Source organism: Mesoplodon bidens (genome assembly GCF_964165515.1).
Source record: "Mesoplodon bidens genome assembly, chromosome: 1".
NCBI classification, from domain to species: Eukaryota; Metazoa; Chordata; class Mammalia; order Artiodactyla; family Ziphiidae; genus Mesoplodon; species Mesoplodon bidens.
In genome coordinates, this window is record NC_138176.1 from 107,443,172 (window position 1) to 107,457,676 (window position 14,505).

At 41.5% G+C, this 14,505-nt stretch overlaps 1 protein-coding gene across 1 annotated transcript in view; it reads right to left on the reverse strand.

Moving 5' to 3' along the window:
• Positions 1-744: 744 nt before the first annotated feature.
• FMN2 (formin 2) overlaps positions 745-14,505 on the reverse strand; it is a gene marked incomplete at both ends in the record, with an annotated part of 311,706 nt that continues 297,945 nt past the window's right edge. The window contains 2 exons of the mRNA XM_081254035.1: positions 745-771; positions 2,072-2,153. Coding sequence (XP_081110161.1) covers positions 745-771; positions 2,072-2,153 — 109 coding nt within the window. The remainder of the gene's footprint in view (positions 772-2,071; positions 2,154-14,505) is intronic.

The following is a 14,505-nucleotide window of genomic DNA, read 5'->3' on the forward strand; positions in this document are numbered from 1 at the left end:
GGTTTAATTGACCTTTGCTGCAGATTGGCTTTATGTAAGGTCCCAAAGGACATAGTTGATAAACACCCTCATTTCTGATTCCTGCCTATTTTAAATGATTTATAGGAAGGGATTTCCTTTTGCTATATTCTTTTCTATTCATTATCTGATGAGTAAAAAAAAAATGATAATCTTCTTTCACAAATATATAGTTACAGAAACCAACCCAAGAGCTGGGAAAGCCTTGACTATGACATATATAAATGGTACTTCGATTTCAAAATAGAAAATTTATATGTAGACGTGAAACTGATACAAACAATTCACTAGAAATAACATTTTAACCATAACTCTAAATGCAGTGATGTGGAGTACTGGTCGTCAGTAGAAAGGAACGTGTTTCACTGTGACAGGGCTATTTGCACATCAGTAAATTGGAGGTTACTGTTTAGCATGTTCAGAATTAATGCAGATACTGCCTCTTACACATGCTGTTTTGGTCTATCGGTAAAATACCATAAACTTTTACAAAAAGAAAAGGTGTCACATTCTCCACTGGCCTACTGCTTTTGCTTTTTTTTTTTTTTTTTTTTTTTTAGTATACAGTAGAATTCAACAATCAGTGAACTGTCTGGAAAACACAAAGATTATGCAAGAGGCCAAGAAGAAAAGTGATCAAAATGATGAGTTTCCTTCCTGCCCTCAGGTCGGCTGAATTCTGTGGAAGTGGCTGCAGGGACTCATTTTCTTTCTGCTTTTCGTTGTTCAGGTTTTCATGCTTATTTTCGCTTTCTGAAAATAAATGCACCAGGGAAGAGTTATAGTTAGAAGGAAGAACTTTAAAAAATGTATGGCGTTTAGAATAGCCCAAACAAGGTCTTTTCATTTGGATCAAATTCTCTGAAAAAAGGTTAAAGATACACAAGGTCATAAAGGAAAAAAATAGAAGTAGAATCTGTTTTATCTTTTAGAATTTTCACTAAGACAAATCAATGAATGTTTTTGAGAAAAAAAAGTTTTGAAAATTTAGCTTCTAATCGACATGAAAGAATACCAGCTCACCTTTCTCACTTTCTCATATTTATGTGTGCAAATACATAAATATGAAAATTGAATCGAGGCTTCATCTCATGGTTAATGTGATTTAACTCTCTTCTATCCTTATAATACCGTAATTGTGGTTAATAAATAACTTCCTGCTCATTCTATACATGTACTTTAAGATTGTACTTTCATCAAAAAGACAGAACATAAACCAAACCATAATATAATACTTGTTGTTACATAAGATTTTTATACAGAGAAACTGAAAGGAAAATATCTTTTAAATGAAGATATAATTTCTAACTTTTTCTAAATAAAGCTGGTTAATTGTATTCCAATTTGGTTTATTTGAGTATCTTCCACTTAGACTATATTAGACTAACTCAATTCAAACTGCTCCTATTTTAAGGCCTAAAACATCATCATTTACTTACACTGTGGGGTCAAATGACAACCCCTCGAACACTCAACAAAACATTGACAGTATCACAAGGGAAAACTCGTCATTTCCACCACCCTTTCCTCTCTGGGGGCACAACTTGGCGTTTTATTTTGAAGGGGAGAGCGGACAAAGAGGGAACACCTTGGCTTGTTACACTCAGGCTGTGAGCTGACAGCTGCTGGGCAGCCGACTCCGCAGAGCCTGAGCCCTGGTCCCGGCAAAGGACAACACTGCACCTGGCATTTCATGTGTTAGATCCCAAGGGTGCTCCTCCAATTACAACAGTTGTGCTGTGACCCGTGTGTGATGAGGAAAGTGAACGATGGCCCCCAACTCTGCCAGCAACCCCACACACATGCGTGCACCCCCTCAGTGGATTTATCTTAATTGTTAGTCTTTGAATGCTGAACCCTGAGATTCTTTTAGCCTTTGGGGCCTGATTAAAGGCAGAAGGAAAAGGAGATTCTTTAAGTCAGAGGCTCATTATTTGTTCAAACTTAAGAGGAAAATAATTAAAATATTATTAGATAAATTTGTATATATTGAGAAAAGAGTGCCTAAAAGCCAAACAAAATCACAAGTTAAAAAAACAGAATAAATACTTACAATTCCAGAGTCATGCCTTGGTTTTATTTTATAAAGTGATTTTCCCTTTTTCTGCCTACACACCTCTTCAGCTTCTTTTACTCTGGGTGGGGGAGAAAACACACAATTAAGCAAAGATTTAGAAAGCTCACTACAATCCACGTATAGCAGGTGAGTTATTAGAGAAAAATACCACATACCACAATGTCACCTGATATTTGATTTAAAAACAGAATGTTAGAGCTAGAGGCGAATTCACCTAGTGGTTCTTAACTTGGAATCAAAGGATGTGGAATGGAATAGAATACAGCACATTTATATTTTTAGGTTACACTTTATCCTATACTAATGGAGTCTTACATTCAGAAGGAAAGTAAAGAAATATCCTTCATTTTCAGTGAGGGTGCTGAGCTTGGCTCCATTACATAAATGGGGCTGCCACTATTACATAAATCAGAAGCATTAAATAATTAAATAAGCAGTACCATATAAAAACTCATATGTTTATTTAAAACAGTCTCAGGTTCAGTTTCCACATAGCGTTTCCCCAGGCATGGAAGTCTGTGCAATGAATACTTGGGGCGGTTTTTAAAAAACTGAGCTTCATCAAGCATGGGAATGAGCCATTGGAAAGCAGAAAATAGAGAGTGAGCAGTGATGTTTGAACGCGTCTAGGATTTCTTTTTAAACACACGCTCCAAGGGAAAACAGTATTGAGTTTACCAGAGGAACAGTTAAAAGAGGACGTCATGGGGAGGGAGGCTGTGCAGCAAGTCTGGCTCTGCTGTCTGACGCTGGGTAACGTCTGCTCACTCTGCCCTCTGTGTCCCTTAGGAAGGACAAGGGCTCGATAATGCAGAAGAGCATCACTAAGAAGATCACACAGAGCTGCTGCAAAGGTCCAAAAAGTTTTACTTTAAAAGTTCTTTATAGTAACACAATTATATTCCTATAAGGATGTTAAAAAAAATCAGTCCATGACTTTATAAACAGACATGTTTATATATATATATATAAAAGTTCTTTATAAAGTACTGTAAAATGTTACCAATGATTGCTTTAACTAAACAAATAGTAAGAAATCTGTAAACTGGAATTCTATTAATAAAAATAGGTGCCATAAGAAAGAAAATAACCTATTAGGTTAATTTGTTTTTATTACTGTGGTTTTCCTCGGGAATTAAAAATAGAATATTTCTGGAGAAACTGAAAAGGCCATGACTTATCTTAATAAAAGACTTAGATCTTGAAACCTGTTTCCTGAAAGAGATGAGTTTTAAATATATTTCTTGAGCCTGATGGTAAAAGTTCTAATGATAGAAGAACCCCTGTTTTTAAACAACAGAAGGAAACAAATCATGGAGTACAGCAGCTATGAGGTTACTGTTACAGCTCACAGTAAAGGGTGACAGATCAAAGTAACTCCTTTTGGATGTAAAATGCCTGCTGACTTGCTAATGTCAGTAATTCCAGAAAATGATGACAGTTTAGAAGACAATCCATTGTTACCACTTCTACCACTTTCTTCCCAAGCCATAAATTTGCCTTTAATCTTTTCTCCAAACATTTGAATACAAACACATTATAACAAACTAAGGATTGCAGAGTTCCCATCTTCCTCTGAAATAACTACCAGTTAATATAAATTGAAATATTTGGACAAGAAATTAAGGAAAACTTTTTTTTTTTTTTTTTTTTTAGCAGTTAGCAAAAATCCAGTAGATCCCCTTTTAAATTTACTTGGAGCTCTTTAAAGCGTTTTGTGACATTTAAAAAAATCTACTTCACAAGTTTATAAATCACCAAAGCATCTTAATTTTCTCACTACCTTACTTAACTTGTTCTTAAAAGTTTTTTCTAAGTATCACAGGAAGCTGAGTCTAATACAAACATATTAAATTTTACACAAAAACAAGTCCAGCCATTCCCACAGCAGACACAAGGAGAGATAGAGAGAGTGGTCAGGGAGCCCTCGCAGTGACTGGGCACCGGGCTAAGGACACTTAAGCCCAGCGTCTGCCAGGGGAGAGGCCCGTGCGCACAGAGGCTGGGGCGCTCGGAGCCCAGCGCCGGGTTCGGGGGCTGTGCCCCGAGGGGACCCTGGGGTTGGCGGGTGGGGTTCCTGAAATCCTTCGGAAGCAGGTCGACAGGCGGAGCTTCGTTTCAAAGAGAAATCTTAATTTTCCATACTTTTCTTGGAAGGGGAAATGGGGCTGAGGGTGAGGGGAGAGGGCTTGTACAGAGTAACTTGGGGGCGCCGCGGGGACCCTGCTGCCTGGGACCCGCCACCGAGGCGAGAGCTCCCCCGCTCCGGTGCTTCCCTGTCCGACCAGGGCGAGTGGTCCCTGCGTCCCCAGACCCCGGCCGCGCACATGGGTCCCCAGCGGTCGCTCAAAGTCAGGAGCAGAGGGATCATGGAGAATCAGATAAAACGCAGCTCCCGGGCCCCCGCGTGTCTGTTCTGGGTCAGGTGTCTCTGTTCCCCCACCGTACCCCGCCACACAACCCTCCCCCCCCCCCACCCCAGCCAGGACGCGCTCGGGAGCAGCACTGGGAGAGTCTGATCTGATGTGGGCGCCTGTGGGCGACACCAGGAGAAGCTGCGCCCCGGAACCGAGGCGGCGGTTCCCCACGCGGCGCCCCAGGACACTGGCGCTCCCTCCCCTTCGAGGCAACGCCGTGAACCCCGGGTCACAACCCCAAACCGCAGGAATGGGCTCCCTGCAGTCCCCTTGGGGCCCACCCATCCTAAGTCTCCTAGCAAATGCTGCTTCTTCCAAAGGCCAATTTTATTTCAACAAAACTCTGACAAGACATTTCCCCCACACTTTAGGCAGGAAAAAAGAACGTGTCCTTGGAGGTGAGCGTGCCGCCAGAGTTGGCAGAAATAAGAGGAAAAATAATGAGGTGAGCCGGAAGGGAGAGAGCCCCCGAGTGCCTTCCTACTTGGGCCTCCCTCTGGGGGCCAGGAGGAGTTCTCCGCTCCAAGTGCAGGCCTCTTGAGTAACCCTCTTCCCTCCTGCCTCGCCCCTCATTCAATGAGTGCTAAAATTTCCTAAACTGAGTAGGAAAAAGATGTTCATTTCATAACTAGATATTAAGTGAAAAGGCACAGTGGTGATAACTTTTCAAATAACAAAAATGACCTACACATCATATTTGGAAAGGAGGAGGGGAGTGAAAAGAGGGATAGTACTTCATTTTTAAAGAGAAAGCAGTCACATGAGGAAGGAGGAAGTCAGGGCTTGGCTGAAGGGGACAGTCCTTGGCCTGCACTTGAGTTTAACCTCCAGTTAGGAAGGGTCTGTGGTTGGCATATGGATTCATAGCTCTTGTGCATGATTCACGAAGATGATTTCTTTTTAATGTGGCTGCATAAGGGACTGCCAGGGCGTTCGTTAATCAAGATTTGACTCTATTAGTCAGTCTCCCAAGGCAACAGAAATAAAAGCAAAAAAAATGGGACCTGATCAAACTTACAAACTTTTGTACTGCAAAGGAAACCATAAACAAAATGAAAAGACAACCTACTGGCTGGGAGAAAATATTTGCAAATCATGCAACTGACAAGGGCTTAATTTCCAATATACAAACAGCTCACACAACTCAGTAATAAAAAACCAAACAACCCAACTGAAAACTGGGCAGAAGATGAAGACATTTCTTCAAAGAAGACATACAGATGGCCAATAGGCACATGAAAAGATGATCAACATTGCTAATTATTAGAGAAATGCAAATCAAAACTACAGTGAGGTACCACCTCATACCATTCAGAATGGCCATAATCAAAAAGTATACAGATAACAAATGCTGGTGAAGGCGCGGAGAAAAGGGAACCCTCCCACTGTTGGTGGGAATGTAAATTGGAGCAGCCACTATGGGAAACAGTCTGGAGGTTCCTCAAAAAACTAAAAATAGAGTTACCGTATGATCCAGCAATCCCACTCATGGGCATGCATCTGGACAAAACTATAATTCAAAAAGATACATGCACCCCTATGTTCATAGCAGCACTATTCACAATAGCTAAGACATGGAAACAACCTAAACGTCCATCAACAGATGAATGGATAAAGAAGATGTTATATATACATGCAATGGAGTATTACTCAGCCATAAAAAGAATGAAATAATGCCATTTGCAGCAACATGGATGGACCTAGAGATTATCATACTAAGCAAAGTCAGAAAGAGAAAGACAAATACCATATGATATCACTTATATGTGGAATCTAACATATGACACAACTGAACTTATCTACAAAACAGAAACAGACTCACAGACACAGAGAACAGACTTGTGGTTGCCAATTGGGAGGGGGCTGAGGGAGAGATGGCTTAGGAGTTTGGGATTAGCAGATGCAAACTGTTATATATAGGAGGAGTAAACAACAAGGTCCTACTGTATAGTACAGGGAACAATATTCAATATCCTATGATAAACTATAATGGAAAAGAATATAAAAAAATATATGTATGTATAACTGAATCACTCTGCTGTACAGCTGAAATTAACATTGTAAGTCAACTATACTTCAATAAAATAAACTAAAAAAAAAAGATTTTAACCTTATTAGATAACTAAAAAGGGAAGTAAAAATTTTTCAGATGACATCTTTGGTAGGCTAATTCTAACAACGGCAACTTCTAACCAGAAATTTAGACAACAAAGAAAATATGAACAAAAACAAATGATGTGATAAGGAAAACTCTTCTCTCATCACTTTTAGTGGTTTTGGAAAAACAACAACACAGAAAGCAGAGACTAGAAAACAGGAAAGGTAGACAGAACAGAAGGATACAAACAGTATGTCATGGCCATGAAATTGGATGTTTATGTTAAATTTTGGTGTAATATCTTTTATTGTCCATAAAACTTGAGACACAACAATGTGCTGAATACTTTTCAAAAGTATGCACTTATCCCTCAAATGAAGGACCAAAAGTAATAAAAGAATGTGAGGATCTCCTTGATCTTTTAAGGGAGAATTTAATCGTGGGAAAAAACCAAAAAACAGATGGAATCAGGTTTGGAAAACAGAGTAGGTGACCAATTTGAACAAATTTTTGTTCTTAATTTTTGTCCTGGCAATGGGTCAGAAAGAGTTAGATAAATGAATGGGTGATTCCCAGTAAGTGGAAACTCCCTCTCTACAAGGACCAATCTTTGTATAACCAATTTTTTTTGTGTGTGTGTGTGTGGCTTTTTTTTCTTTTTTTCGGTACTCGGGCCTCTCACTGCTGTGGCCTGTTGTGGCCTCTCCCGTTGCGGAGCACAGGCTCCGGATGCGCAGGCTCAGTGGCCATAGCTCACGGGCTCAGCCGCTCCGCGGCATGTGGGATCCTCCTGGACCGGGCCACGAACCCGTGTCCCCTGCATCGGCAGGCGGACTCTCAACCACTGCGCCACCAGGGAAGCCCTGTATAACCAATTCTGAATAGACTTTTTGAAAAAATGAAACGTTTCTCTTTCTTAAATAAATGGAAATATTTAACCTTTACTTGATGCCGCCTTCATCACTGTTGTGATGTGCAGACTCAGGCCTCCCTCAAGGCTCCGAAGGCGTCGACAGCAGCTCACCCACTCTGACGCCACCCTGTGCTCTGTTGGACTTGACCTCATAGCCAGTTTTAAATCCTCTGTCTGTTCCTAAGATGGCACGTTGTGATCACTCCTCACGGTGCCAGCATATCTGCCTTACGTAGAGCCTTTCTCTTCTTTAAAAAATTCCTGTCCTCTCTAGAGGGGAAAACCAGACAACTAAGCTCATTTAAATGAGCCTCAAATTAGAGCAATAATGCTCTGAGTTCAGTCCCAGCTACACAGATACAGCTCCTGGGCCGGGAGGCAGTCCTGTCAGCTGCCAGGGCTTCTCCCCCACACACCGCCCTCCACCTCCCACAGCTGGGTCTGGAAGGTTAGGACAGCCAGGAGTCTGACTCACAGTCGGGCAGGACAGGACAGCGACAGCCAGCGACAGCGCTCAGCGTGTCTGGTGAGAAGATCCTAAGATACCGCACAACCCGACCTGCCCATTCAGCAGCTTGTTTGGGAAGATGTCAAGTAAGGCTGGAGTGAATGTGAAACCTGAAATTCAAGCTTATCAAGGTAGAGAAGTGTGACACCATTAGTCAGTAATGACAGATTTTGTGATGCTACAGAGAATACAGGATAAGGAGTGAGCATTTTGTGATCAATGTGACTATGAGATGAGTCCTCCGTTGAAACTGTTGTCTGGGCAAAAATGACTGCAGAAAACATAACATCTCTATGTGTTAAAGCTTAAAATTTCAAGAGAACTCTTATACTAAATTTATCTTCTAAAAAAAAAGTGGTAAGTGTAACCTAAAAAGAAGCTAAATAAATTTCAATACATCTATATAGATTTTTATTCCCTACATGCAAAAATTTTCAGTTGTAACAGCTTCACTTGGCTTTAAGATATTAAGCTTAGAAGTTATTAAGCATAGAAAATTTGAGTCCAGGAGACAGAGAATATTTTTAAGGTTTATATCACAGAGAAGACAAAGGTAGGTGACAGAATGAAAAATATTTTTTTATCATAGAATTTCTTGAAACATCATAATCTATAAACATACTGAATCACTATGTTGTACACCTGAAACTAACATAATGTAAGTCAACTATACTTCAATTAAAAAAAAGAAACTAGTTTAAATTCCAATAATAATTTTGCCCTTAATACAATTGGATACATTTATACTAAAGGTTATTCTAAACAAAGAGGGTGGTTTCTTATTTCTCTCCTAATAAAAATGTATATTTCTCTGCACTTTCCTTCCCAAGCCCCAGACCCATTTATTGTAAGGCAAACATACAAAAAGTTCAATGTGATTCAGTGTAAAGACAGTTTGTGAGATGCTACAGTGACACAGACACAGAGAAGAGAAACCACATGTCCCTGTGGCCCGCAGGCCGGGTAATCTTTATCTACTTTGTAGAGCAAACACCCGGCGGCCTCACCCTCATTAAGAAAACAGGTACGCTATCGTCATTCAATGGAATGAGAAGTAACACTGAGCAGTAACAATCTGGTCTAAGTGAGTGTCTGGCCGGTTCACTGCCCGCAGGGGCGGGGGCACGGGGTCCCTTCGTGGAGATGGGTCTCCGCCCACCCGCTGAGAGCAGACCACTACCCCGCCCAGCTCAGCGGAGTCCCCACCGCTGCCTACTAAGCCCAGAGAAACCATTCTAATACAAAAGAGAGGGGAGGGGGCTCTGGACGGAGGCTGGGTGGAGCTGGCATGCGGCTCCAGTAGAGCAGGAAGCAGGTGTAGACGTCCTGTGGACTCGACTTCGTCTAGGCCTGCCCTCCTTTATGACCAAGATGCTCACCTCCCCCCAACCCCCCTGAAAATATAGTGGAAACAATCAACCACAGCGCTCCTTATCACTGCAAGGGAAAAGAACTGAAGTCTCGTCAGGCACGTATTTCTGAATTTGAGTCTAATTTCTGAATTTCATCGCTCATACTCTCTGACTCTTTCAGAGAAAACCGCCTCTGCGCCTCCAGGGCTGACGGCGCAGTTAGAACCAGCCACGGCTGCAGCGACTCAAGGCGGCCACGCTTTACACGACCCCCGCCCGGGGACCGGCCTGGGGAACCCCGCCTGGGGACGGTGCCTCGGAGACTGGCCTGGGGACCCCCGCCTGAAGACCACGCCTCGGGGACCAGCCTGGGGACCCCCGCCCCTGGACCACGCCTCGGAGTAGGTGGGTCAAAAGAGAGGAATCATTCATTCATAAGAAAACATTCAAGCAGTCAAATGAATTCTTTATAGTCGGCATCTCTTTGATAAATGTCTAATGTTCTACAAATGTAGGACATTGTAACTCATGGATGAGCTACCATAGGAAGAAATGTTTCTCCCTAGGTTTGGAAAGGCTGTAGGTGAGGAAAGATGGGTCCGGAGTACACGGCTGGGTTCTCCGGCTGGGCTCTCACTTCAAGGCAAACAAAACAAAAAATCACACACACACATCTCAGAATAACCCCATGAGGTGGGTACTGCTGTTACCCAACTTTTACGGTGAAGAAACTGAAACTTAAAATGGTCACATTACTCGCTTAGGGTCAGAAACCAACGTTGCAGATCCAGACAGACACAGACAACACCTCCTCAGCTCTAATAAGCATCGCTCTGTGTGGCCTCCTCACAAAGCAAAGGCACGGGATGATGAAAAACACGGCCACCGGGCTTCCCTGGTGGCGCAGTGGTTGAGAGTCCCCCTGCCGATGCAGGGGACATGGGTTCGTGCCCTGGTCTGGGAAGGTCCCACATGCCGCGGAGCGGCTGGGCCAGTGAGCCATGGCCGCTGAGCCTGCGTGTCTGGAGCCTGTGCTCCGCAACGGGAGAGGCCACAACAGTGACAGGCCCGTGTACCGCAAAACAAAACAAAACAACAACAACAACAAAAAAACACGGCCACCAAAATCTTCCTCTAGTTATTTATATGTACATAGTTATTTACATTTATGTATTTACACTTATCATGTATTTATATATTTACATTCATTATATTAATTTATATTTATTATTTTTATTTCTGTTTATTTAGAAGCATTTAATTTCAAAAGACTGAATTTTCTAAAACTCTGAACATATAAAACGTGGCAGGTTAAAATGGTTTTTGAAAGAGAAACTATTTGGGAAAGTGGGTGCATGTGTTTTACTAGCTCCTGGGGAGAAGCACTCTAACTGGACAAATTCTGAACCCTATTCAAGGAAAAGTATTAATGGAAACACAGTGGGCTGTAATGTTCATCTTTGAAAAAGGAAAACGTGCAAGATCATCCGGAGAAAAAACCACCACCACATTTTCTTGATTCTAATTTCTAGGAGGAATTCTTGACAGTGGCTCTCTACATAAGGGATGTGAACTGTAGTCAGTAAAAATCTAAAAATACAGAAGACAGAGAAACTTTTCCAATGGCTTTTTTCTTTTTAAACACAAATCCTCAATATAAACAGCAACTAAATTTTAAGCTTTAACTCAATGAAGGCATTTCTGAGGAAAGGGGAGTCGGCACACACTTGGAGTGTGTTGTGCCCTTGCTTTTTGGTGATCTAACCTGATAGAGGGCTACAACTCTGAGAAACCCAGAAGGACAGTGAGCACATTTCCCCCACTATCTCAGATCCCAATGGTCTCAACTGAACAGCAGTCAGTAGGTGGTTAGAGTCTCTGACAAATGTTGGAAATGCCAACACACTGTGCTGCTGAAGATGGGAGATGCATTTACCATAGGGACTAGATGATTAAACAGTAAGGTTCACACTCCACTGTGTAAATGAAGACCATGAATTATATTCTGTCAAACCAGAGTATCATTTTCTCATGTTCTTCCACAAAGAATTTACCATGGTATCAGAAAAAGTGGAGAAATCTGGAAGGTGCCATTTAGAACGTTTAAAAATGCCTAGATGATAAGCTTTTAACAGTTACTGAAAATAGTAATATTTGTATTCATAAACATGGGCTTCGCACTTGCCGCTCCGTCTGGAATGTTCTGTCTCAAAATCCCCTGGTTTCTTCCATCACTTCCTTCAAGTCCCGGCTTATCAGTCGCTTCTCAGAAAGCGCTGCCCGGCAGGCTTACATGCACCGCCAGCACCTCCTCCAGCCCTCTTTTCCCTCTACCCAAAGTCCCCAGAGGACAGAGCGGGCCTCCCTCCTGACTGAGCACTGGCACAGGGCACCTTCAGAGAACTCCGGACAACACAAGGCAGGTGCAGCTCACGCTAGGAGGACCATATGCCCTTTTAGTAAATGCAGAGTGGCCACATCCTCTCTGAGGCACAGCTACCCAAACAGGACTCTGTACAGCTCAGCATCAAGCTTTAAATCATTCATGGGAGGGGCTTATAAGGAGACATATCAGCCTTTCTCCAGAGAGATCAATGAGATCAGGGACGTGAGGGCAGGAACACTTTATCTAGAACAGAGTATGACACACAGGTGACAGCATAACTGCTGCTCCTAAAGGAAGGGGCGACCTTTGTAATCAGCTTGGGGTGGAGCATGGCCAGGGCTGTGGGGGACGATGGGGAGAAAGCTGAAGGATTATCCAGAGAATGTCAACATCCCTCAACAAGATAAAATGACAGATGAAGCTGATTAAAGTTTTCAAACTTAGAAAGACATTCAAGGTATCAGGGATCTTAAGCATTTTATTACTGATCTTACTCAGGAAACAAAAGCAAAATAAATCAAAATGGAATGAAATAAAGTAAAATAAAATGCTCCTGGGCTTCATATAAGACAACATTCAAAAAGAGCAAGCATAAGTTGGTGCAGCCACTATGTAAAACAGTATGGAGAGTCCTCAAAGAATTAAAAATAGAGTTACTATATGATCCAGCAATCCTATTCCTGGGCATATATCTGGACAAAACTATAATTCAAAAAGATGTATGCACCCTTATGTTAATAGCAGCACTATTTACAATAGCCAAGACATGGAAACAACCTAAATGTCCATCAACAGATGAATGGATAAAGATGTGGTACATATATACAATGGAATATTACTCAGCCATAAAAAAGAATGAAATAATGCCATTTGCAGCAACAAAGATGGACCTCGAGATGATCATACTATGTGAAATAAGTCAGAAAGACAAATACCATATGATATCACTTATATGTGGAATCTAACATATGACAAATGAACTTATCTATGAAACAGAAACAGACTCACAGACATAGAGGACAGACTTCTGGTTGCCAAGCGGGTGGGGAGGGGAGGGAAGGACTGGGAAGTTGGGATTAGCAGATGAAAACTATTATATAGAGAATGGATAATCAACAATGGCCTACTGTATAGCACAGGGAACTATATTCAATATCCTGTGATAAACCATAATGAAAAAGAATATCAAAAAAATGTATATATGTAAAACGGAATCACTTGCTATACAGCAGAAGTTAACACAACATTGTAAATCAACTATACTTCAGTTAAAAAAAAAAGAGCAAGCTGACAACCCTCTGGTGTATCCATAAGCTAATAATATCATATTATCATTAGAAAGCCTAAAGTGAAAAAAGAAGTCTTACATCATTTTAGGGACTATATTAAGTACGATATGATTTTCATTTTTTTGGTTCTGCAATATTATCACTCTTAAAAAGTGCAAATCATAGCTCCTAAAACTCCAAGAGCATTAGAATTTGAGTTTGATATGAAATTATAATATGCATATAAGAAATATCATGCATGTATAATAACTTAAATGATGATGATGACCACGGTGACAATGACCTAAAGGTCCTTCTAAGGAGGAACAAATCATAAACAAGAACTTTCCACATAAACCAAGGAACCCAGGCCGGGGGAAACTTATTTGCTATGATAGCTGTTCAATGGTGGACACCTGAATTGACTAGAAATGCCTGTGTCCAGACCACACTGTACTTCCATGGCCAGTTCTGCAGCACCAGCACGGCCAGTCCTCACTGAGGGCCCCCGTATAAATGGTCTACCCCTGCCTCAAAAAATGTCTGCTTTCTTCACATGGACTCAAAATTCCTCTCCTGACCTAGCAGCTGCCCATGGTTCACGTTTCTAAGCCTAACTGTTTATGACAAGCAGAAGCAGCGACCTGGTCAGAGGCCCGTGGGGAGGGTCCCGAGTGAGAACTCAGACGCCAGGTAAGGGCCGGTGGGCAGGAGTAGGGAGACATTCTGGTGAGAGGGTGGAGACCTCATGAAACACAAGTGAGAGATGGGTCTTTACCCCATAGCAAACGCAGACAAACTTCTTCCCCTTTTTATTTATTTTCACCATTATTATATCCACTTTTTTCCCCCTAAGTATTTATCTCTTTTCCATTAGAAATACAGTTTAAGAAAACTTGGACAATCTGACTCCCCGCATGGAGATTAGATTTGAAAAAAAGTTTATTTAGAATAGATGAGTAATTTCAGAATAGACACACGTACTGTATGTATGTGTATTTTTAACATGAATTAAGGTTTCCTGAGTCTGAAGTTTACACAGGGAAAGCACTAGTCATTTCATCACTACAGAGTCAAGCTATTATAAATCACTAAGTATTTAAATAGATGGAGATCTTTTTGATCTTGGAATTAACCGTGTGATTTTATTTTTTTACAATTTTTGCCAGCAGATTTGTCTCTGAAATTTTGATTTAGCTCATTTATTCATGTTAATAGTTAAAAGGTTTGCCTTCCTTGAGTACGTCCCCTGGGCACAGGGGAAATGGCCAGGAGTGGACCAGGCAGGAAGAAAAGTAACCAATGTACGATTTCAAAACTGTGACCAACCTGAACAGACCGCTAGGGTGGGACGTTCAATCCTGGTCCACTTTTAGGCTTAGTGGTTAATGTGAGAATTCTATTTACTTTCTTCAAAAAAAAAAAAGCTTTATTGAGATATCGTTAGTGTACTATTAAATTCACCCAT